This window comes from Xiphophorus maculatus, chromosome 12 (assembly GCF_002775205.1).
Source record: "Xiphophorus maculatus strain JP 163 A chromosome 12, X_maculatus-5.0-male, whole genome shotgun sequence".
NCBI classification, from domain to species: Eukaryota; Metazoa; Chordata; class Actinopteri; order Cyprinodontiformes; family Poeciliidae; genus Xiphophorus; species Xiphophorus maculatus.
This window is the reverse complement of record NC_036454.1, coordinates 9,934,326-9,961,507: the sequence shown is the minus strand read 5'-3', so window position 1 is coordinate 9,961,507 and position 27,182 is coordinate 9,934,326. Positions and strand designations below refer to the sequence as shown.

Genomic DNA, 27,182 nt, shown 5'->3' with positions numbered 1-27,182 from the left:
AAGATTTTTAAAGTGATTTATTAAAAAATACAGTATAAATAAATACAACACTTCTGTTACAAATTAAATTTTAACACTTAGATTAGACTGGGACACAAGTGATTCTTTTCAGTACAAAATTATTTCACGACTAATATACTTGCAGTGGTTTCTTTTCCCCAAAAATTCACAATTCACCTTAGAGCAGATCGCAGCAGTACCGCTTGTTTACAGAGGTCAGAGTTCATCTGCAGAAAGGAACGTTCATGACTTGACAATTTATCCTGACTTTAATAAAATAAGATGAAACAAGAGCTCCTTTCAGTCATCAAAAGCTTCTTTCCGCTTTCTCTAGCCAAGACATTTCAGTAGTTTTGTTCATTTAAATAAAACATCCTTTTCTATAACAGAAATATAAAACCCCACATGTAAAGATTATGTACCAGTTGTGGATCACACTTTGATATTTAATTTTAAATAGGGATATAGTGCTACGAGGTTAAATCTGCAGCACATGGTCAGTGCCTAAATGCTTTATAAATAGAGGTAAAAACAGTGTAAAACCACATTAATGGGCATACATAAGTTAAAGAACCTGCAAAAACCTGCCAATTATGTTATGTAGGCTTCAATGATTACTGACTACATGCAGTGTTTGATAAATGTATCGCACACTTTGTGTTAAAAAAATTCCTGAGATAACAAAATAAACTATACTTTTATATACTTGTATAATGCATAGAAATTATATAAATCTAAACAATCGATTGAAATATTTTGACCATACATTTTATGCCAGCTTCAGTAATTCACAGTATCAAGTTGTTATCATGCTAATCTCCCTCTCTAATATTTAAATCCATAAATGTCTCATTTCTTCCCGACATAAAGAAAAGGTACATGTAGGTTTTCAGTGAGCGACTAAACTGAAGAAAAAGACTGAAATCTGTTTCATTCAATGTACAACGTTGTCCTCACTTATCGGCACCGCTGGTAAAAATGGGTAAATGGGCTTATAATAAACTCTTCTTTTATTGCAACAGCCTGATCCTACACTGTGAAAGTTAGAAAAGTTCAACTTTTAATTTAATTTATTTAATCTCACTTTAATAAACTTTTTTTTTTTTTTTTACAAAATCAACTGTTATGTTGATGGTATTATTTTATACAAACCCTCTTTCCCAAGTGCACAAAATAACTTAATAAAGGTTGGAGCATATCGTGAAGGATCTGGATTCTTTTCAAATCATCTCAGATTTTCTTTAAGTTTGAACTTTTCCTGTGCTGATTTTTTCATGTTCTGAATAAACTGGTTCCAGCTTAAACACTCAAAAATGATCTATTTTCAGTTATTCACTAGGACGCCTTTAAAAAAAAAAATGTACTAAAGAGTTCATGTTGCAATGCTGATTTTTAAACTACTTGGGGGAAAAAAAGAGCCCCACAGCATCACAGGTTTTCCACCATGCTTCATAGAGATGAGGTGCTTCCCACATATGATCCCGCGTTTTATGCCAGATGTTAAGGTCAGTTTTAAGTCTTATTTGATTGGAGCACACAGTTCCCAAGTTGTCACTTTAAGTGAGCTTTCTTATTAACTTCCTCAATGTCTGCGATGGTAAGACATAATAGCCAGTTTCTAAATGAGATAAGTCTCTGTCATGCCATATTTTTACACCAGGGAAGCAAGATTAATAGGAAGTTTCTAATTAAATTTAAAGAGGAACAATCTGAAAAGAGCTATCACAAAATTCATCTTAAAGGAACTGTTTGACCTACCAGTAATTGTCCCACTGATGATTGCTGAACACAAGCTTTTCCTGATGCAAGGTCCTCCCCCTGACTTTTAAAATATGTTTTAATAAAATGGTGCATTGGTCTAAATGTCAATAGTATCAGATTATGCTACTTATACACTTCTCAAACCGAAGCACCAATAAGTGTCAAATGTGCTGCACCTGGGGATTATTTTGGGGATTATTTCCCCGAAATTTGCCACATCCATGCACAAGCAGTCCTGGGCACAGGGTAATCTTTAAGGTCATGACTTAGCATCCATCAATAAAATGGGAACATCTCATTTTCTTCTAAAGCCAGCTGCTCACTTCAGTAGTGTTTGCACAGCAAAACCTTGGCACTAACGTGTATAGACAAGTCTTTAGACAATATTGACGTCTTGCCTAAAGATTGCTGGTGACTTATTATTTTGGGAAAACTTTCTCTGCCATGAACATTAGCAGCTTTCTAACTATAAAAGACCTGTTAAACAAAAAAAGAAACACTTTATAAAAGCTGTTTCTTTCCTCTTTCAGCAGCTGCTGCCTTCCAGAAAGGGAGCTCATGAGAGTTAAACTGATGGATAGTAACATACAGTTTTCCATTTAATGGAACAAAGCACACAATGGGTCAAAACAGCTCCAAATATCTATAGTAACTGCAACAGTAAGTGATCAATTGTACCATTCATTCACTACATAAACATGTAGCAACATTATCTTGTATCAATCACTGTCTTCATACCCAGTACTGATTCTTCTGCAAAGTTGGGGTGACGGTGTGAATAATTTGGGAAGTTGGTTCTAGAGAACCGTTACTCCAAGAACTGACGAGTATATTTGAGTGATTTGTGTCATAAGGTGAAGCCTGGTTCTGTGGCAAAAACCTACTAAGCACAGGGCTGGAAGGGTAGGAGGGACTTAAAGGAGTGACAGTAACAGTGGGAACTGTGGTGCTCCTCTGGGTTAGGTCGTTGTGGGATTCACTGCTGGGTGAAACAGTGGGAGGATTCTCCCGAGGTGAAGAGGTGTTCTGCTTCGTTTGTCTGTGGTGTCGAAAATAGACGACCACAACTACAAAGATGATTATGAGCAGCAGGAGGGCCAGAAGTGGCAGGATGATGAGGAGTGGGTTGGAGGTTTTCTGAGGGTAGGACTCCACACGGACCGGTGTGTTCCTAAAGGGAAACTCCTCCGTTCGAGGCGGCTTTCCAAGTGTTGTGCTGAAAAAGCTAGTTCCGTTCGAGTTCCCCCAGCGGTTACGGCCCCTGAATTTTTGCTGATTTTTGCTGGGTTGGTGGGTGGAATGGAGAACTGTAGATGGGACTGGGGAGACGGTTCCATTCCTAGAAATCTTGATTGGTGTCTGAGGACTGGGTGACGTGGTCAGGACTGGGCTTTTTGTGGTTGGAAAAACCACTGGGTCATATGGGACTACTGTAAAGTGGAATTCCCCTTTAGCAGGTTGGACATTATCAGCCTTCAGCACAAAAACAAGGGAATCATTCAGCTCCTCTACTCCAGTCATGTTGGCATTCAGCTCCAATGCAACTTTCTGCTGCACCACTTCCTGAAATGTGAAGGATGCAGCTGGGACAAACTTCCTGGACCTTTTAGAACTTGTCTGAAGCACCTTTCCGTACTTGGGATGGCACAAAATGTCAAAGACAGGGTCATTGTCACTTACAGCAGCCAGTTCAGAGGCATTAAAAAAGCTAGTGTTGAGCCTGACAGTGATCCCATTGGGAATTTTCAAGCCTTGGCTAACATGGATCAGAGGTCTGACTGTCACATTAAGGACTTGACCCGTAAGATTTGCCTCAGAAGTGAAGACAGTAAACTCAAAGCTGTCCTCTGTAGAGGACAGCGAGATCATGTGATAGGCCAAGCTTCCAGTCCGAAGATCCTCTTGTGTAAAATGTGTAACTTCCTGGTTTTCTTTCAGAATTTTGCCAAAGGTGGGAGGTTTTGTAATCATGTAGCGAATGGTGGCGCTTTTGCCATTCGTCTCTGCTGCAAGGTTGTCCTGGGTCAGAGGTACTACGGTCCTCCCTTGTTGCAGTGACAATCCAGTGTAATTGAGTAGAGTGACGGTAATCTCTGACACATCTATGTTAAAAAGTTTATATACCGGTTTGTGATGTCCGTCTGTAACACTGAAGTAAAACACACCTGAGGCAGAGCTTCCATCATGGATAAAATACACACTTCTGCTGTTGATTTGAGCTTGAGTGAAGGAAACTACTGACTCATTCAAACCTCCTTGCAGAGCTATGTAACCGTTGCTTGGTTTGCTAATAACAGAGAATGTAATATCCTCTGGAGGATCATCCAAGTCTTCGACTCTGAGATCCTCAGGCCCGATAGCTACCTTGTCTCCCTGTACCACTTTCAGACCTGGAGTTTTAGTTTTTAGCACAGGTGGTTGATCGTTCACAGGCCTGACTGTGATGTTAAAACGCTCAATAACAACATCCTTCTCATCTTCAGGCCGTTGGGCAGTCCTGCCTTTTGGGTTCAGCCAAGCACTGAACACAAAAGAATCACGAGTCGTCTCAGAGTTGTCATGGCTGTAAATGATGCCGTATTTGGTGATGATGAACTGGGAGAAGTTTGGTTTCTCTTTGGTGAGATTTCTCTCACCTACCACGATAACACCATGCTGGGGAAGATCAGTCACCTGAAACCAGACCTCATAGGAGCTCCGCTGCAGCAAGGACAGCTTTGACATCAGGTTGGAGGCATCCAGCTTGAATTCATCTATGACAACACTCTCCCCTTCTGCCACCTCAGCACCTACCACAAAATAAACAAAGTAAATCTAGCTGCAATATTTGCATGTATAATATTATGCAGTTTCCATTCTTCCTTTCTGTCATTTTTGTAATCTTTCACAAACATGCTGCTTTGTCATACCTATCAGTACTGAACATGACTGCTTTTAGAGAAATGTTTTTGTTTTCTTTCATTGACTTCAATAAATGTTTTACAGCTTTATTAAAATGGTGCTGCCAGACTACTCCCTACATCTGCAAGAAGGTAGCTTCCTTTTTCATCCCAACCTTGGCAAACTAAGCTAAGATACATTGTTTTCATTTTTTTTATTAAAAAATTGACTTAAGGCTAAATAAAAATATCCAACACATTTTTCTGATTTTTATTTATAAAGAAGTTTGAAAACTGTGTCCTTCTTCTTCCATTTTATAATTGTGCACAACTTTGTTTTGGTTCATTATGTAGATATGCAAAAAACACAAAGACACTTTTAGGTTTGTAATGTGGTTGTTACAGGGAAAACTGTTTAGTTTATCTGCTACAGACAGTGTTTTAGGTCTGATACTTATTTTACCACTGCTTTAGGCATACACTACAAACCCTGCTATCATGGTTGAGGACTAGACAGGAGATTACTTTCAATAGAGGAGATAAGAGTCCAAATGAAATGTGAAAGATCAGTATGTAAAACTATTGACCAAATGTAAAGCAAAATGCAGACCTAACGAGGTGCAAGCAAATACAGCAGCTAATGAACTGAAAATATAGTTCATACCTGTGTTTTTGAGGAGCACTGTATTGTGTTCAGGTCCTGTATTTTCATAGGAGATGTCTATTTTGAAAGTCTGACCATCTATAGAGGCAGGCGGTGATGATACAGAAAAAGTAATTGAATCCATAGCTTCCCAGCCCACCGACTCAATGGGTGTTTGAATGTAGATGACTTCCTTTCTGTTCACCTGCAATACAGAAATATTTCAGTTACTACAGCGGTCCACAAAGTGGAAAAGCGCTCAGAGTAATAAAAGTTTGACTGATTCAGACATACGAGGTAATCCCAATAACGATCATTGAGATTACGTGGAAGGTATCACCGTTTCCTTCCACTTAACTTTCCATAAGCTTGGATATTAATGGCTTCTTTGGCTGTGACCTTTTGTGGCGTATCCTTGCTGATGTATGAAATTAGTGTTGCGACGTAATATTTTTGTGTTTTATTTTCTCAAAACTTAAATTAATGAAAAATGAACTTTTACTTTATAACTTGAATCAGTAAAATAAATCATTTTCCATGTTCTGGTTTGGTGAGATGCACTTGTATAAGTTGAGTCTATGGGATTGAATTGCTCAGCAGTTTCTCCACAGATGAAGATCTAATGGTTCAGATCTAATTAATAATTTAAATATTCTTTGTTCTGCAGTGAATACAGAACAATCACCTTGACTTTAATTATGTCAGATCAAAATCCATAATAAATCAAAGCATAAAGGCTTGCCATGACTCATTCAGCAAAAAATGGAGAGTCAGTATCTTCAACATGGATGGAGGACATGCATTATTCATGCAGAACATTGGAAATCTGGCATAGCCTTCCACATAAATGGAGGAAGCCTAATAAAAAAATCTCTCTCACACACACGCCCTTGATTTCTATTTCAATGGCGCACATGTTTTAAAATAAGACACAGTTTTTATGTGACCTTGTGTGCACTTACCATATCTTGTGTAAAAGTTGAGATCTCCACAGTAGAGTTATCAAGCTGCCTCTTCACCAAGCGTCCCAGTTTAGGATGGCGAATCACATTGAACATAATGGTGCGGTTAGAGGTGCTTCCAATGTCATTGGTCACAGCCTGTAAATCATCATTGGTGATCGGGCTGGAAGATCCTGGAGAGAATTTTTAATAGGTGGGGTTGAACCATTCAAGGCAGTCTCATCTTGTGTTATTCCTCCTTTGTGCTGCACATTTTAAACTCTTAAAAACAAAGCCTGGGATAGCGTGACAACCGCCTTTTGATGTGTTAAATTAAAGCTGCCACGCAGACACCAGAGACGTTTTACAACACCATGTCCAACGAAAGAGTGGGGTGTTGCATAAACTCCTAACAACACATTAAAAGCTCCTCACAGACACAAATACCACTGGGGGAGGGGGGGGGATATAGAGACATCAACAAAAACAGCCAGAACTAATCAAGGAGGTTTATTCCAAAATAAATTGTATACACTGCATACCAAGGATTGTATACCAATCATTTTGGGCCTAGTTACTTGTGCAAATATCTTCATACACCTGAAATAAGACAAAACTAACTTACAAGTATCTTTTCAGTAATATATAGGAGATTGTTTTAAATCAATAACTATTTAATATTGATGAAAAGGTACTTGTTCAATTAGTAGATTATTTCACTTATAACATGGGAAAGATGTCTTGTTATAATGAAAATAGTCTGCTAGTGGAACCACTACTTCTTTTGATTAATATTAAGGAATTATTGACATAAAGCAAGCTTCTATATCTTGCTGAATAAGTTACTTATAAGTTAGATTTGTCTTATGTCAAATGTACAAAGATATTTACACTAGAAACTAGACGAAAATATCTAGTAAGATTTTTTATTTCTTTTTGCAGTACAGATTCCTCGGAATATTTTGAGGGCTTTGAAAAATGACTGCTGATAAATAATGGAAGGCAGGGAAATATAGAGGAAATTCATTCCTCACTTGTAAGCTGCGCTCCCACCATTTTCATTTCCCAAGGGAAATGTCTACCTTGGAGGAAGAGGGAGAGAAATGGTTTCATACTAAAATAAAAATCCCTCTTTTATACTCATGCTACAGGAAAATAATTTTGCAGTATATGAATCTTAACAACATGTACAGTAGATTCTGGATAACAGAGCTAGATAACCTACTTGTCCTGACTATATTCCACAATTTTTATCTTAATCATATTAAACATCATTTTTTGCATGACTTTTTTAGTGAACTCAAAAGAGACACATGCAGTTGATTAAAAAGCAGTGTTTCCTCTCTCAGGTTTGACAGAAATCCCCCAGACAGTCTAGATGTTTGTGAGAAAAAGGGGGAAAAACATTCATTTTCCCACCGCAGTGTGAAAGGGCTTTACGTCGCCACTCTCTCCTTTAAAGAAAAAAAACAACAACAACCCCTAATTGTAAACCAAAGCTGCCATCCTAGCTTCCCCCCGTCTGTCCTGCTTGGCACAAAGCACCAACATGGCTGCCTGGAACAGACAGTGGCACAGTTTTATTTAAGTACCCACTCACCCTGTGGCTGAGAGGCTCAGTAGAGCGTGCCAGCTGGCTGTTTGCTGCACCCACACAACAATATCAGTTATTTCTAATTCACAAAGAGAAGTAGTGAAAACCTATGGAAAACTATGAAAAGCGTTTGCAGACAGACTACACCCATTTAATGATTTAATGACCCTGCTCTTGGAAAGGCGCTGAATTATTAAACCAAAAGAAATCTGGAAAGCACAGCAGCAGGCGGACTGAACACACAACAGTGTCGTAGTTTAAAAGAAAAGCTAACTAGAGATCAAAAGTGTCAAATCTACACATATGTTTCAATTGTAAATGACAAGCATAATTTGTTTTGCCTTTCTTGTTGAGGCAGAGTGCACATTTTACTTAATTTGGACAATATGTAAGTGAATCTGAATCTGATTATACAGCTCATAATGAGCCTGGATATGTTTCTTCCTGTTGAGAGAAAATTATTCCTTTCTACTCTCACCACATGATATTTTAGTATGAGGGACTGTTGTAAAGTTAAACAAACAAACTTCCACTGTTTGGAAGGTCAACTCACTGCAAACAGCTGGGTGTCCTTTTAAAATTGTTAATTAATTTAATTATAAACTTAATTTGAATGTATTATAACTAGGAAATAATTGGAGTGGACTGAATAAAATTAAATAAGTTTTGAATTTAGAATATTTCTTTTGACAAATATACCAGCTGTATAACTGCATAAGCCTAAAACTGTTTTTTCTGTTGTGCCATAAAGATTAATTTTGCAACACCTGTCTCTCTAATCTAAGTAATCATAGTATCAATAAAGTATTCCTATGAGTGCTTTAATTATGAGAGCCTTGTTAATTAAATGATGCTTTAAATCATTGCAGCCAATGTAATAGCTGCTCACTCACTTTATGAAAACACTTTATTATTAGTGAGGTCATTGTACAGGAGAAGCAGAAAAGGCAATTTGCTGATTTTGCTGTAGTCAGGGGCTATGCTTACCAGGAAACACCTTGAGTGGGCGGTTTTTCTCCAAATTCACAACTAAAGCTTTGGCGGTGATGCTGAAGATCTGCCTGGGAGTAAAATTCACACCATCATTGACTTGGAAGTTAAATCCCCCAGACATGGCTCCTAGAAAAGACATCAAAACATCAATTAAAGTCAAAAGCTGTCAATAAAAAACAAGAATATCTTTTTAAATCCCCAAACAAAACCCTTAAAACATTATTGCATGACTGTGATGTATAGCGCAGGTTTCAAATTTTTCTGCATTTACAAGTAAGCAAAACGTAAGAAGTTACATCAAAACAGGAGTCACTGTAAACATGATGACAAAAACTGCTGATGATTTAGATGAACTGCCCCTGATATGACATGAGTGAAAACCAAATCAGACTTTCCAAGAGCACCCTCTAGTGGAGGTAAAAGGAACGGAATAAACTCAGAAATCAGTTTCTGGACTGACTAACAACTTCACAGTCAGAAATACTGTGCAGATGGGAGACAAAACAAAATTAAAGAAGTCCTTCTCTGTCTATTAAATCACTTTACCTTTGTGGACAAACAGCAGCTGTCCCTGGTCTATGTGGGCCTGTGTGAAGTTCAACACTGCTTTCATGGGGTTGCTTTTAAGGGCCAGGTGTCCATTGCTGGGTGGGGTGACCATGAATTGTAGCTCATCTGCTGGTGTATCAAGATCCTCGGCTCTAAGATCCTCTGGTCTGATTTCTGTGATTGATGACACCCACACCTGGAGAGATAAACAACAGTGTCATATTACTTGGAAAGTTTCATTTCATGTGACTCATTATGCCCTATATGCTTTAACTACTGTTATTTACAACTGTATTTGGTTCTTAAGAGGGGATAAAGCTGAACTAAAATTAGCTAATTGGAAATTCACCCGTTGTTACGCCCCCAAGGTCTAGGAATTTAGGGGCGGCAACATAAAGATGTGTTCAGAGAAAATAAGTGGAATGTAAAGGTTTTTATTACAAGAGATGGTTTCACAAAACCAAAACACAATACAACTTAACCCAATTAAAACAAAAGGGCTAACAAATTCAAGAATGGTTAAGTACAAATTAAATTACAAAATGTTCAAACAAGTCAACCTAAAGTAAACTCAAAACAACCCAAAAGAAAGGACACAAAGGGAGCACCAAACCTCCCAAACACAAGCTTCTAGCTTGTATAAAGTCAATTTAATGCAGATTCAAACTACTTAGCAGAACAAGCAAGAACAAAATAGTTCAAACTGCCCAAAGCAGTTGTAAACACCAAAGGTGGGGGACTGCTTAACAAAACCTCTTCCTACTAGCTGCCCTCTGTGATTTCAGGAGCCTTTTATAGGGAGCAGGTGAGGCTCATCAATGTCTGATTGGCTTAAAATTCTCTGTTAGTCCAATGGGGTGGTGGCTTTCCTGCAGCCTCCAGGCAGCCAATCAAGAAGGTGTGCCCTCACAGTTGAACCTGCATAACAAAAAGGAGCCTGCACAGCCTCAAGAGGCCAGGGGCTGTAACACTCCCCCCCTTAAATTACAAAACCGAGTTTTGTAAATCCTGAGTATCACACAAAACAAAAGAAGCATACTCACATCCTGGAAAGGCCATCTGCGAGAACATTTTCTGTTCCTTTCTTATGTCGGATGTTCAAATGGTATTCTTGCAATAGTAATGCCCACCGCCTAAGGCGCTGATTGTGGTTGTACATACGTGAAAGAAATACTAGTGGATTATGATCAGTGAATACATCAATCAGCAAACTACCAGAACCAAGGTAAACATGGAAGTGCTGAAGAGCCAACAACAGAGCCAAGGTTTATTTTTCAATGGTGGAATAGTTTAGTTGATGTTTGTTAAGCTTGCGGGAGAAATAGCAAACAGGATGATCTAAACACTGCACTTAATTAACAATTAACAATTAACTCTGCACCAGCTCCAACTGTGCTGGCATCCACCTCCAGCTTGAAAGATCGGGTCAGATCAGGTGCAGCTAGTACTGGTGTGTGACAAAGAGAATGCTGCTCATGTTTTGCTTTTGGTGTGGGATAAATATTTATTGCCACAGTGTTGGCATTGACAGGAGTAAGATCATTTGTTCCTAGACCACCAGCGTTGTTCAGCTCATCCACTTTTAGTGGAGTTCTGACTGCAACTCGAGCACAAACACCATTAAGTTTGAGTGCAGGTTGGGGGTGGCATGACTGTTTAACTTTACTCCAGTGTGAGCTTCCTGCAAATGTTGAAGACCATCGACGCTTTAAGACACCTAGTTTCTTTTTATTGGCTTGTTCGGCACTTACCACATTGAGCCTGCACAAACTCAAGAGGCCAGGGGCCATAACACCCATCCATCTATAAATAATCTCGTAGGGTTTGATGTGGCTGGCGCCTACCTCTAGCAGTCGGGTAAAAGTACTGGTTCATCCTGAACAGGTTGCTCATAGGAAATGCAAAGTCAATTCATTTATGGTATAGAAAGATTATGTCTCGTAGTGCTGCACAAATAAATGGTACAGATGAAATGTAAGCCCTACTCATTTTAGAAACACTACCTGGTTGTTTTTATTTTGTAAGGCAGTAAATGACAAAGTGAGTTTGGATTCAAAGATGTTTCAAGAGTTTTTTCCTTCTTTCTTTAGACATGCGATCCCTGCAAGTTATGCTACATCACAAAACTATTTATTGCCTTTCAGCTCTCTGATATTATTGGAAAGATCATCAGAAAATCAGATTTCTGAAGTGGGAGAAAATCATAAAAAGCTTTCAAAATTTAATAACTAATAACTATCTTGGTCAATATTTTGCAGAATAGCATTTTTCTATTACTACAGCTGGAAGCAATCTGGATATGTCTAGTCATTGAGATACTTAAATAATTTCCCATTTTTCTTGAAAAATAGCTTTTTTATGAAGAGAGCCTATAAACACAGATTTTTAAGTAATATTTTGTGTTTAACTCCATCTATCTTCCTATCAACTCTGACCTACTAAAAAGCACCCAGCATAATGCTGCCAGCACTTTCTTTCAAGTCAAGTTTCTGTGTATAGTGCATTTCAGCAACAAGGCAGTTCAAAGTGCTTTCAACATGGGGATGGTGTGACCATACACAGCATTTGACATTTTGGAGAAAAAGTCAAATTTTGGTTTTATCTGACAAGATCATGTTTGCTGTACCCCATTGGATCTATTTTTTCCAACCATGTCTTACTTCTTACTACTCTTCCATAAAGTGAATCTCTGCATCTCCTCCAGTATCCTTTTACTTCCAGTTCATCATTAGACACTGATTTCTGTTGTTCAGTTGCATGAAATCCCAACAAGTACATTGACATTTGGCGTCAAAGTAAGATAAAATGTGAAAAGGTTCACAGGACATGAATACATTTGCAAGTACAGCATGTACTGCAGTTTAATTACTATACAAATAATTTCTAACTTAGACAATGCAGATATTAGAGCAACAGCGGCCTAAGGGAAAAAAAAAAGAAAAAGAAAATGATAAAAACACTTGAATGCTGCCTAAATCAAGGACACCCCAGACTAAAAATAGCTGTACAGACTGTAAACACTTTTCAGGGCACTTCAGAGTGCTGACAAGCTGAGGTAAATTCCTGCTTCCATGCACACCAAAGAGCCTTGGGCTACCACAAAGTAACAGAGGAAGTAACTGACACACAGAGCACAAAACTACTGAAGCATGCAGGTCCTTGACAGTGAAGGATAAGCCTGTAGACCTCAAGCCAGAGGAGCTACTGTTGCTTGGACAGGTTGTCATTTCCTTAATTAATGCAACAGGGTGATATAAACAGCATGTAGGCCTGGAAAAAAATGTTGTAACTAAGTCAATATGCCATTTTCACAGGAGCCAGGATATCAGCTTATATGATTAAAGGAAAATGGCATAGGCTGCATTTAAACTATGAAGCGAAGGAACTGCAATGGTTACAATATGTAAGAATTGCCGTAATACTGCCAGAATCCTGTAATTAAGAAAAATCTGAAAACAAATTCAATTATTCATTAGACTGTTAACAGAATTTCATTTTAAGCAATCAGAAAAAAAAGAAAACCACACTGTCTGTAGCAGCTCATTTCATTAGCAAGCTAGTCAATAAAGGAGCTCCTGTGGCATATTGCAGACCAACATGCCACTTGTCCACTAAATCTGACAAGCAGGTAACAAGTTATACAGACAAACCAGATAACTCTGAAGAGTGTATACATCCAGGTAAAAAATAACCAACTTAGAATTAGGTGCGGACACAGTGCATGGAGGCAACATGTCTGTGTGTTCCACAGTCAGAGAAACATCCATATACTGGAACCGGAAAATGTTTCTCCATCTTGTTTTCTCATTTCTCTCATCTGAAGTACGTAAGGGTTCAGGTTGCATCAGTAAAATTAAAGTTTTACAAAACTTCATTGGTTGTATTTGAATGCAGGAAGGAGTTTCATACTACGTTGTAGTCTTGGTCTTGTAGACAAGACAATGAAAATGTGGTACTCAATACTTTCAAAGTACTCAAGTGCCACAACACTAGAAGTTTCCATTTCTTGTATGACAAAATTTGAAAAAGTTCATTGTGCAATACTTTTGCAAATCACAATGTGTGACACAATATATAAAGAGTCTGATCTGTCAGTTGTCAAATTGTTCACACCTAGCAAACAGCAAGTTTACAGGAAGCTTGTGGATGTGACAAGGCATTGCCTGATCTCTGACAGATGGTTAAAGTGAGAAACTTCAACAACAGATAACGTGTGATTGGTGATCATTACAAAATGCCAAATACAATTGATACAGCCGACAGGAAGACGCAATCAGAAGGTATCAAAAACAAGTGGTTGTGATTGATTTTCCGTCTTTTAAAGGGGCAATATTACATTTAATTAATATTTCATGACCTTTACATCATGTTATAATGTTATTCCCTCATCAAAAACGTACCTGGAGTTTTGCCTTGCTTCTTTCATATATGTTTGAGAAATCATTTAATCTCTGGGATTCCCAAACAGTCTCACCGAGTGCCACGCTTTTCAGCTCAAACGCCCAATTTCAAGGCACTAAACTGCATAATACTGACTACAATATATCGAGAAAGTTTTGGTCAAAAAAACACCCAGGTGTGTAGTGACTGCAAAATACCCCAAATCATCATCCCTCCACCACCATGCTTGACAGCTGATTTGGTGTGTTTATACCGTTTTCGCCTATATTACCAAAAGTGACACTGTGCATTATGGCCAAACATCTCATTTTTAGTGAGTTCCGTTACTGGCAGTATTTAACATGCTGAACCATGAATTCTCTGGAGTTTCACATAAAGGTCTTGTTTTTTTTTTCTTGGCACTGAATGCTAAACACTTTTTCAGATCATCTTAAACTGTTGTATTTTGGCTCAGTATCAGATAAATAAGTGGAGTTATTTTCTGATGTTTGCGTTTTAAGCTTTTCTACCTCAGATTAACATCTGGTGAATGGCATATTTTTGCTGGTTCATTTATCTGATAAAAAAAAACTGATATTACCATAGTCTGTACTTACTTTTTATGCTGATATTTTGGAATAAACTACATTCTAAACATACGAACTGTCAGATATTACCAACAGTAAAGTGTTGTTAAACTTGGTCTAATATGCAGATTATCAACTTGAGGGACTTCTTCAGTGAGGACGTGTACAACTGCCTATCAGACTTGTCGCAACAGCCCTACAGCAGAACAGCCCCCCACATGAGAAAGCTTTTCTCACATATGAGTAAGTGTTGCTCTGGAGGGGAGCAACTACACCTCCGGTAATCCCACCTTTAGCAGGAAGTCACAGCAGGACTGACAAACAGCATCAGGATGACTCACAAGATTAAAAGAAAAACGACACGTGAGATCAGTTTGTATGAAAAGTCTCCTGGGGTCAAGATTGCTTCTTAATTACAGCAGGATGTTTGATGTTCATCAAGCTACATCTTGAGAGGAGATCATAATAAGCACAAAGGACGTGACTATACTTGACTTTTGGATTCATTTTTGTTGAAATTGAGCAAGTCTAAACCGCCAAACCTTTACAGCTTTGATGTGTCGTTGTTGAGAGACAGTTTTAATTATCTTTATCTTCACAATCTGTACCAGCAGTAAATAAAGATGATACCATAGGTTCATCAAATTACAGGTCGATCTTATCATTCTTTTTTTATTACAAGGCAAAGCCCTTTCAACTAAAATTGAGACTCAATCGTGAACAGCGATATACAGCATCAAGTAGATATATATCATGCATGTAAGGTACATATTCCTGTTGCACAGACAGTTTATTGTCAGACAGTGGCAGACAGCCACCTTGTGGCCACTGATATATTATTTTTGTCTAAAAAGCTTGATTTTCACCAAATGCCTAATGTAAACATATTATGTTGAAAAGTGACCTTTATTAGCATTAACAAAATATCTATAAGTGTAAAATTGTCATATAAAAATCAGGTCCCAATCACTATGAAATTAAATAAACTCATAAACATAAAATAAAACTACTACTGTAACCTTGTAAGAGTTTCCTAACTACATAAAAATTGGTTTTTATATAAAATTTTATGTTAGAAATTTCAGGGGTGGCTCTATTCTGAATTACCTCAAAGGAATTTGTTGCAACTGGGGCAAAGCTGGTCATAAAAGACAAAATACTCTTAATTATTTTTTTAGATGTATCCCATCCAGCTCTACCTATAAAATCTGATGGATTTATATTTGGATTATCATACAGCATGAAGAGGTATTGTCCAAACCACTGACATTAAATAAACTATTTAAATGTACAGCAGCTTTTATTTTCATTATCAGCTCTGGGCTGGCAGACCTGTGGGATCCCAGATAGCAAACATAGTACGCTTTCCCCGCTCCTCCACAGCCCGAGCATGGCAACTACAGTAAACGACCCCATGAAAATCTTTTGACAGTGGTGCCAGACCGACTGGCAGAAAAAACGTGTGCAGAGTTTAAATATAGAGCTACAGACTCACCCTGAGGACCCTGTTGGTGGTAATGACAGGAGACTCATCATTAACAGCTGTAAGCTCGATGTAAACCGTCTGGGCGGCACTGTGCTTCCTCAAGCCTGTGTCGTTGGCTTCCACCGTAAAATTATCAACTAAGGTTTCGCTGCTGTCATGGACATAGTAAATAAATTCATGTTCCACCTGTGGAAAAAAGTAATAGAAATGATCCAGGAAAATGTAAAGTACTGGTCATTTAAAACAGAATATAAAGACTAACATATATCAAAATAGAGGCAAGAGTTGACACACTGTAAAAATAAAAAAAAGGCATTTCAGAAACTTATTTTGCACATTACTTTAAATGATTAAGGTGAATAAATTCCAGCTAGTGCAGGAGGTCATGTGAAGCCAGGGCAACAGCTTTCTTCACCGAAGTAATTTAATTATGTAAGACTGCTAGGTTTCCAAGACTGAAAATATGCAAGCATTTAAGATAAGAACTCCACAGTTCAAGGTATGAAAGTAATTACTGCAATAATAACCAGAAGTCTAATTACTTTGAAGAAATAGCTGAATGTTTTTGGTATATAGCAAAAACAGAAAAAAAAACCTTATTGAGTTTTTGTAAAATATTTCTGCTAGCCAATTTTTTGCCTTGCAAAAACTTACTGATACTCCTTAGCCTTTTCACATTTTGTCTCTTTGTATCCACAAACTTCAATGCATTTCAATGGGATTTTATGTGATTGAGCAACACAAAGTAGTGCATAATTGTGAAGTGTTAGAAAAAGATCTTTCAAAAGATTTAAAAAATATAACTTTAAATGTAGAATCAAAGTTATTTCTGAAATGCATTAAAATCTGTTATTGCAGACATAAAATGTGAAAATGTTCAAGAGGTATAAAACATTTTTTTCATCATTGTAACCTTTCTCACCTGTCTCCTGGTGAAAGTGGTTATAGGCACACCAGGATGTCGAGAGTGCTCAATGTGACCATGGAGAGGGGGCTTTGTCAAATTATAAAAGAAGTTCAATCCAGAAAAGTGTCTATTGGTGACTTTAAGTACATCCTCTGTCAGTGCTTTTGAGGCACCCTCATTAATGGTGAAATTGGTGACGTGTAGAGGAATGAGCAGTGGGATGATGTCAACACTTATCCTGATGTTGCTGACATCGGTGATTCCATTGGTGGCATCCAGGACAAAGGTGTCGTTTACCTTGTTTGGCTCCACCTGAACATACTGAATGTTCCCTTTGTTAATGTCATCCTGGGTAAACATCTTGACAGGTGACTGTTTGGTTCCGATGTAGCGCTCATCGGCTTCGAAAAAGCGCCGGAGAAAGCCATGAGACGGAGCTACTTTGACTACAAACACAATCTCAGATGGCAGGTTGTCCTCGTGTGTGACCTGTCCCAATCCGAAAACATTCCCTGGTTAGATTTAAAATGTCACATTGCCAACTAAGATTTACCCCTCTTTGAAATCTTTATGATACTCGATGTTACTGCAAAAACCTTTTGGGTTCAATGTTTTTTCTTACACTGCTATTAAAACCCACATTTTCAGGTAGGGTGAGAAGAATAGGCTAAAGACAAAGTAATGGATGAGTGGACAAAATTTGACAAATGTATTAGTACTTAGATAACACTAAAATGTTTCTCATTACTTTTAAATACATGAAACCACCAACATTTATTAAAGTTATGATAAACTCCAATCTCTGACAGAAAAGTGTGTTATCGTACCACGTACCTCCAGTTTAGTCTCATCAATCTTCACTGGTTTTCCCTCCTCCACCAGTAAAGTCTCCAGATGCTGTATGATGGGTGGCCTCTGATGACTTTCAAGATAAACCTTCACATTAACTCTCTCTGTAATTTGCAGAACTTTAGCTTTCACAGTCAAGTTGAAATGGTCTGCCAGGTGTTTGCTGTCATCGTGGCTGTAGGAGATTAACCCATCCTTTAGGTCCGACTGAGTGAATGACTCAACCTTTGTCTTATTACGATAAATACTGCCATATCTCGGAGGCTCCTCCAACTTAATAATGACCTCCCGGTCATCCCGGATATCCATATTTGATACGATGCTGAAATTGTTGGTGGTAAACATTACCGACTGTCCTTTCTGAACCAACAAACCTGTGTTGTTGTCAGCCTTCAGGAAAGGGTCATGAGCACTAACATCTAAGAGACTTGACACAAAATTTTTTCCATCTGATACAAAGAGAACAAACCTGCCAATACTAGCACCTTTGTGAATGAACAACACCCGCTTCTCCTCCAAATCCTTCTGTGCAAACTGAAACAGCCGATGAGTCGTGTCATTGACCAGCACAAGGTCTCCCATTGGGATTCCACGTCGGGTGTAGATCAGCTGGCCATCATCAAAATCAGAGTCGTTATCGTAATAAAGCAAATCCTCTGTAGTGAGTAGCTTCTGTCCATTTCTTACAACATGGAAAACTTTATCAATGATTCGAATCGGTTTCTCATCATTCACTAGCTGAACTGTGATGTTGAATGTTCCTTCTTTGGAGCCAACTTCGTTATCCGAAATGGAAGATTTGAACCCTTGGTTAGTAGAGGCTATAAAAGCAAAATCATCTTGTGTAGTTTCACTATCATCGTGGATGTACATTAATCGCTCCTGCATTATATCCTGATTACTGAAGGTCAAGATGTTATCATAGCTGGCATTGGAATTTGACTGACTAATGCGTGCCAGCCTTCCATGTTTAGGACTGCTTATGACAGTGTAGAACATGTCCCTTGTGCTTAAAGTCTCTGCAAAGAGCTCATCTTTGGTGATGAGTTTGCTCTCTCCCTCCTGAAGCGAGAGGCCTTCATTTTTCATAAACACAGTGTTGATATCGGCTTTGATTGAAAACTGAAAATCATAATTTTCAGACTGAGCATGTTTGGAGATCAGCTGAAATTTGAATCTGTCCGTTGTGTCCTCGTAAGGTCTGTCAACCAGCTCATAATGGACTCTTTCATCTGATAGATCCCTTTGGCTAAAGGTTGAGTTCTTCATCAAGACTGTGGAGTCAAGCAGGAGTTTTCCTTTCTTTGGTGTAGTGAGGACCCGAAAATAAAGTTCCTCATCTGAGAGGGTGACACCATCAGCTCTTGCTACAAGGCACTCTGAGCTTAGAGTCACTTTTCTAACTTTATCCATATTTATCATGACATTCCTTGCCAAATGATACCTCACCCACTTAACAGCAATTGGGAAAATTATTTCAGTGTTTGCTCTTGCAGCCACATTAACCTTGCATTTAAAGTAATCACTGATATTTGAGGTCTGGATATCTTGAAAGGTACTAACGTACCTAAGGCGCTCTTTCTCAAGAAGTCTTTGCGAGAATGACTCCGTGTGCCTCCATTCACCGCTTGAGTGAAGTCTCTGGAGTTCTCCAAACTGTGGTGGTTCAATGATATCATAGCGAATGTCTACAGTTTGTTTCATTGCATTTGTTTGCACAGCCAACTGCTTTGAACTAATAATAGCAGTTTCTCCTTGAGTGAGCTCAAGACCAGTGTTGTTGGCAATCTCATACTCCAGCACTATGGCCATGATCCTTAAAACCACAGTGTTGCTGACCTTGTCTCCATCACTAACTCTCAGAGCTATCCTTGAGTTTCTCACACCCGTGTGGACATAATACACCCTCATTTCATCTAGGTCAACATATGAAAATGAAGTCTCTGCCTTGCCTGGGTTGCCCTCTAGTTCCAAATAGCCTGCATCAGCATTCAGATTTCCTAGTACTGAGAATACAAGGTCTGTGTAATTGCTGTCTATGTCTGTTACTTTCAAAACCTCGGTGGTGAGATGTTTCTTAGATCTTTCCAATATGACAAAGAGATTTCCTTCAGGGAGGCTTAATTCAGGTGCATCATTAGTTGGTGTCACAGTTATGTTGTAGCGATATAATTTGCTGCTTTTCAGATAATCGGGAACCAGTTTTCTGCTACTACAATATATTGAGAACATGATGAAGTCATCTGGCTCCTCAGAACCTCCATGGACATACATAACTCTTCCATGCCAAAGATCCAACATGCCAAAGGTGTTCTCCTCTTGCTCGTCATCAACATCAAGTCTTATCTGACCTCTAACTGGCTGCTCTTCAATTCTAAACATAATTTGAGATTGCCGAATGCCAAGTGCCTTGAAGTCCAGGAATACCTTGATATGTTTGGCATCAAGAGAGGCTCGACCACCTTCCTGGACAACAAGATTTTTGAAATGCACAAAATCTAAGCCATACCTTTTGTCCAAACCAACTGCAAGGGTGGACATCTGAAGAGATGACGTTGGAGTTACATAATACAAAACTGATCTTGGTGTAATTGTAGGACTAACATGGGTTGATTCCTCTGGCAGTTTTTCTGGTTCACAACCTACTGAAATATCTTTGGTGACTACTGCATTAGAGAGACCCATCTTTACTCTGTTTATTTCAATGTTCCTTAAACATCCTTTGAAGGAACCTCCTCTGGCACGCCTTCCTGATACAGAGGCAAGACCTACCTTTCTGACCTCTAACCTGGTACCATCATCAATACCTCCAACATAAAGAAAACCTTTAAGATGAAGCCTCTTTGAGTGAGAACTAATGCTACTCTTCACCATTTCTTTGTCCACAGTTAGCTCAAGGTTTCTGGAACTAAAATGCAACTTGAGAGAATGCCATTTTCTGTCATTGATGGATGTTTGAGAATGTAGTTCGGTTTTGACTCCATTTTTCCCTACAACAGCAACTGGAAAACCTTCCTGTATCTCCAGAGCCACAAAGCCTCCATCCCTGGCTGAACTGTAGAGGATTACACCCTCATTGGCTGAGGTGTGCAAAACACACTCAAATGCAGCCTGATGATGATGATGATTCCAAGTTGGAAGGGATAAATAGGCTCTGGAACTGAAAAAACTAATAGGCTCTTCCTCAGTAGCAAAGAACTGGGGACTGCAGCCTAAAGAGACTTCATAAATGTTTTTGTATCCAGTGTACGGCCTCAGTGATGACACCACGTCATGTTGATTGAACACTACCTCATCCAAGCAGCCTCGGAAGCCGATTAAGTTTCTGGGAAGGTAGATTTTGTCCAAACCTCCTGAGCCTCCAACATAAAGACCATCTTTAATGTGGAGATGATGATGAGAGCCAGGCATCTTTACACTTGTATGAGAGTTTTTGTCAACAGTCAGTGTGACATTTAGCTGCACATGGTGGACTTCCACTGAGTGCCAGGCCAAATCGTTGAGCTGGACCCCTCGCTCTGACTCTAAAACCTGCTCCCCTGATCCAAGATCCAATCTCACCTAAAAGAAACAAAAAATGTTTAAATAATATGATTAATCTACTATTGAAAACATGGAACAAGAATTGAAGTTGATGTACACAGAGCCCTTTCACTAATCTGCTTAAGCTTCAACTGAGTAGAATAGACAAACGACTTTAGTGCGAAATGGGTTACAACTGTAATAGCAGGAAAGAAAAATGTGTTTTAAAAAAACGAAGTTAAAGATTAATGCATCTTATTCTTCCAATTACAATGGTCTAAATCACTAACATACATTGTAGACTGTAATTAGAATTTCAGTGATATAAAGGCACTGCAAATCTATATGTAACAGATGATGCTTTAGTATTTGATATAAATGAATTTACTTTACCAAATGCAAGATGACATCTATATTCTTAAATTTTATCATATCAAAACACTCATCCTTGTATAAAGAATAATATCATACATTGCAAGAGTTTGAAAAAAGATAAGCTGTAGATACAGTGACACCTGGGATAAGAAATGCAGGATTCAGACTGCTGATGATGTCACCTGTTGTCAAAACAGTGAACTCTGTCTGGGTTTGAGAGCAGGAAGAGGACCATTATCCATTTGCCCTGGGCTACGACCACAGAGCATCACAACACTGTCTCAGAATAATGCTGCATTTAGATGACATGCTTGTCAAGGCTTGCTGGGGAGCTAAACATGTACGAGCTTCCAGGGAGCAACTCATGTCTGACTCACACAGTGAGACCCCAAGCTTGAAAAATGGTGAACACTACCACTTTATAGCCCATGAAGCATAGTTCACCCTTTGTGCTCAGTGAAGTGCAAAAATTCAACACATTTGTCAGTGTGATTCTTTCACAACAGTTAAAATGTAACTAATATGAGCTTAGTCTCAAGGATATTTTAGTCAAATGCACAAAACTGTCAGGTAAATCCCAGAGTTTCTTTTGTTTACTAAAGTAAGTCTAACTGCATCAAGTCACAATTGTAACTGCAATTGCAATATGTACAAAACTGTTTATACTGTTTGTTTACAGAGAAAATGTAGAACATTACATTAACTTTTTAAAAGCAGAGATACACGGCACCAGGTTTTAGCAAAAACTAATAAATTCCACCTGCAGTTTCTGAACAGGTTGATGTAATCAAGTAATATCACAATTGTAATTACTTGCATGTACACATTATGTTTCAAGGGCCATGCAGTCAAATAGATGGACTTTCTTTCCTTACTACACTTTAAACAGATCCCAATGATGATGCTAAGGATCAAATAAAGTGGTGCAGACACTGTGATGATGGAGCAAAAAGCAAAATAATTTTGTTTTTCTACAAGAGAGATTTACAGCTTATAGTAGTCAATGTTTGGGTGTGCTGATTATAGCAAAACCCAAAGAAATGTAATTTCAGAATGTAAAGGCATGCATGCAAACATATGCTGATGTACTGCAGCCACAGTTGTACCAACCTGCAGGCGACCAGCATGGAGCTCTAGCAAGAAGTAGTTGGCCTGGCCAGCAGCGAGAAACATCAGGCCGTTTGTGCTGGAGGTCCGGAAACGAACATGGAGAATGTTATGGTCGGACGATTCTGTTGCCTTAAGATGTATGAAGCCATCCCCAAAGAAGGAAGCTGCAAGAAATGCATTTGGTAGATTTTTTAAATAAATACACAATTATAGAAAAAGTGAGGTAAAATTGCAATAAATATGTAAAAAAGGTAGAGTTGGAGTGACAACAACAAACTGAGGGGAAGTCTAGTCCAACAGTGTGGGCTTATTATAGCCCACACTGTGACTTTTAGATATAAAACCAGGCTAATTATAATTGTTGGTAAGTACTTTATAAGTAAAGCAGAGTCTGTAAATACAAATCAGACACATTCACTGAGAGTTACAACATAGGTTGTTCAGATATTATAGCTTTCCTGATTTAAAAACTGTTTTTATGGGAGAGTTTTCTAAGTTTTTCCTTCAAGGTGGGCCAGTATGGCTTAATTTTTGAGCACAACCATTATGATTAACATGCATTAAAATACTGGTTTGAGGTTTTACCTTTAAACTAATAAGCACCTTTGTCAGAAACACAGTTCCAGGCTGAACTGCAGTTTTATTTGTAGCTCCAGTAGAAAGTTGTTCATGAGCTCTCTGGTGCTGTAAGGACAACATATGCTATATTTAAGGTATTTGACTTTAATGCCATAATAGCGGGAAACAAAGGGAGAGACACTTGAAGTAGAAATGACTTGGAGAGTCAGACATGTTCAGGCCTGCGTTGCACTGACAGGAACCATCAACCGGAACATAAAAGGCTCTGACGTCCCCACATTGTCTGCGGCCTCTTGTTCTAGAAATGGCATGGCAGACGGACCCAGCTGTTTCTTCTACCTCACTTCCCTGCCATTTTCCCCCTTCTGTAATCTGCACAAACATGCTCTGAAGCATTCTCATGTGCCTCCATGCCCAGGCACCACCAGTTTTTAACAAGCTGCGGAGTACCACACATATTGAAAGGTCAACAAACATCTCTGCCTCTGTGGAGAAAAGCGCCCATTGCACATTTTCATTCATTTGCAGTTTACAAGCCAGGGGGTGAGTCTATAATGGGTTAGAGAGAATTACTGGGCTGGACAAACTTAGTGTGGGTACATGCAATGTTTCTAAGCTCAATCTCATAGCACAGTTGAATCTGTCATGGAAAGGATTAAATAAAGGTATGTCAATTACAGGACCCAACGCAACATGAAAGGAAGGAGGAAAAAAATAAGCATAAATAATCTACATCTATAAAAATATAATCTGATCTATAAAAATCTCAATATCTGCAAGTCAAAGGAACTGACATTTAAGCCAGTTATATCTCTAAATCTTGAATTTGTTGTACAAACTGAGATGACAAGCACATTGAAGTGCTGATGATGCTTTTTCACAAACATCAAATATATTTCACTATTTTTCAACGTAACAAAGCAAACATTTTAAACCAACATGAGCATATTAGCATAGCTTGCATTGTTTTCCAGCATGTATTCCCTAGGGCAGTGTTTCTAAACCCTGGTCTTCAAGGACACAAACCACCCTGCATGTTTCAGATGCAACACCTGAATGAGATGATTGCAGTTCAGCAAAAGCATGTTAATCACCCATGAGTGTGCCTTGAGGACCAGGGTTGGGAAACACTGCCCTAGGGGATACAGATCCTTACTTTTCTCTGATATTTCCAAAACATAGCCAACTTTTCCAAATTAAATTCCACATATTGGTGTAAATAAACTGATTGATTAGTTTATCATGTTAAAATTTCAGATGTTGAAATCTGATAAAGGATAAAGCAGACCGACTTCCCTGTTATACTTATCCTTCCTGTTATCTCTATTACATCTCACTCTCTTTGAAAGTCTGCAGGAACGTCTACACTTGAATTGTCTCATGTATTTTCTACAAGTGTTGACATGTAGAAAATGCTGTGTTTACTGCTGATCTAAAAAGAGAAGAATGATTATAGGGTCCAATATTCTGCAAATGAAGCACTTAAAAGCTACTAATAAATTAAGCTGGTGTACATTACTGTATACTTTTGGTTAAGTCTATGTACAAAAATCAAGTTAACAATAAATAAAAGTCCTAGAAAAGATTAATCTTTTTGTCACCTCCCGTATTCCTCTTCATAGATAGTTTGGAAGGATATATTTTGCACTAACCACAAAGCTGCCAGATAACATTGATTTATTCAAAAATACTTCAGAAATACATATAGAGTTTAATATTTATTGGTGTGGTGGGGTTAAAAACAATTAGCATATAAATTAGCATTAAAATGTGTGCATTAAAAGAGAAGCAGGTAATAACTTGTTAAAGGTTAAACAAACATGCACAAAGAACAATTTAGTATAAACAAAATCAACTAAAAAACACTGAACTTGACGTTGAGAGACAGACTGTTGGAGAAAAGCCTCAAACACCACTTCACAGAGAAAGACCTCAACTGACCAGCTGGTTCACTCACTCCATACCACATCTTCTTGCTGCAAGGCAGTATCCCATACCACTGATCCAAACAAGGACAATAACTTAAGAGCAGAATGTTTGCGTTGTTTTGTTTTTTTATGGGGTTTTTTTTTAGGTATGATCTCATTTAGATGGGTTAATGTAGCTGGAAGTATGTGCAAATATCAGGCTTGCAGGCATAAAAAAAAAAGAGTAAAGTGTAACCACCGCTGTGGGTGTCTGTCCTTTTTTTTTTCTTCATAAGAGTGGCTTTATGTACAGAATAAAGATTAAACTAGTCAAGAAGAAGGCGACAAAATGTCTTGCTCTAAATTCAGAGAGGCAGAAATGCATGCTTAATTGTGTCTTCTGGAGTCGCCATTAAAACTGCATTTGCATAAACAAAAATATTTGGTGATGACAGAAGCTCTTTCCTCCATATTCCTTCCCATAATTTTGACTTTTTGATATGACAGAAGTGTTGCAGCATGTCTAAAATTTGGCAGGTATGTAAATGAAAGAGTATAGCAGATAAGACAAAAAACCCACTAACCTTAATATGTCCCTTCAAAAGAACAAACAGGAGGTTGTTTGGAGCACCATCCTGTAATCTACATGTCAACAGGGGCAACTTTCTTTACAGCAGTGACATTTTTTGAAACACTTCCCAAACATCTACCTTAACAACAAAGCCTGTGACCTTTTCAGAGAACACAGGCCTGTAGTTAATTTGAGGGGTAGACCAGTGCTTGTCACTGCCTGTGCATTCCGTTTATTCAGCAGACCGGAGATGCAACATGACTGAATTGTATCTGAAGCCGATGCACTGTCAGAATCCCGAGATGCAGATCTTTTGACCAAAGGCTTGGTACATGGTGCAAAGGCAAAACAGAAAGACAATGACATGAAGGGAAATATCTCCTCCATTGTGGCCATTTTCAAAGAATGACAAAGTGAAATAATTTGTGATGATCCCCCGAGGGCAGTGCCTGGATGAAAGCTGAATTTAGATGACACATGTCAGGCTCAAATAAAGGAGAATAGCTAAGGGATGCCTACATGGATTTAATAATGCTCAGTTGTGAAACAAAGACATCTCTCTCCTTTAGATGTCTCAGTGCAAAATCTAGGAAATCCTATGACTCTGCTTACATTTGAAAGGCTATTTCTGCACAGTATGTATCCATGCATGCAAAAATCGCCAAATGTGTTTTTTTACAGGAGAGGAAAACTACATTTATTAGCCCTCATAATGTCCAAATTAAGAAAGAGAGTGGAGTTTATGCTGATGATGGAAAGGGACTAATGACTCTGCAGCCTTACCCCCCACCAACATGTCTCCATACATATTTCACTTAATCCTGTTGGGTAACACTGAGGTCAACAATCTAAGTCCAGTGAACCTTTGCAGTGACAAAAAACAATAGCAACAAAAATCATTTAATCATCTTTTGTAACGATAAACCTGAGCCACGCTTATTTATGTTGTGGTTTTAAAAAAAGTCATTATCATTTTTGTTTTGAAGGATGTTCGGTTGTTTTTAAGCTTAAGTTACAGTTTTAACAGCCAGTTTCATGTAACGCATTTACAATTAAAGTAAAAACAAACAAAAAACACGTAAAACGTCACTTTTTTAAGCACATACATACAATTTTACACATTGACCCTAAATGTAACACCAAGTGTCTTTTACACATTGACCCTAAATGTAACACCAAGTGTCTTAACTTAGTCCTTGCTTTAATTGACAGAAAAGTCCAAAAGTAGGAATATTGTTACCTCCAGACGACAGTTCGAGCAGGAGCGACCACCAAAGGAGACCGCAGAGCCACAACTTCTTCTTGGTGTTGTTCCCATTAGAGTCCATGTTTACTGTCTCTTTGGACACAGTTAATTTCAGTGGAATTTGTATTCACATTTTTACCGAATGTTGTTCACCCCCTCGTGCTTCGGTTCCGTCCAGATGACCAACAAAACACTTAAACGGAGCGGAATGGAGTGTATGTCCCTTTCGCAGCTCTGCAGAAGCGAACCGACCCACTCAGAACTCCGCCTCGTGCGCGAAACATAGGCGTGAAATTTCAAAAT

General features: G+C 38.4%; 1 protein-coding gene across 1 annotated transcript; it reads right to left on the bottom strand.

Moving 5' to 3' along the window:
• LOC102225868 (chondroitin sulfate proteoglycan 4-like) lies at positions 1-27,135 on the bottom strand. The gene is made up of 10 exons (XM_014468574.2): positions 26,874-27,135; positions 22,577-22,740; positions 17,555-21,130; positions 16,736-17,209; positions 15,823-15,999; positions 9,358-9,556; positions 8,806-8,937; positions 6,246-6,418; positions 5,305-5,488; positions 1-4,550 (listed from the first exon to the last, which is right to left on the bottom strand). The coding sequence occupies exons 1-10, from the start codon at positions 26,959-26,961 to the stop codon at positions 2,494-2,496; spliced, it is 7,224 nt and encodes a 2,407-aa protein (XP_014324060.2). The 5' UTR covers positions 26,962-27,135; the 3' UTR covers positions 1-2,493.
• Between the last annotated feature and the right edge of the window lie 47 nt (positions 27,136-27,182).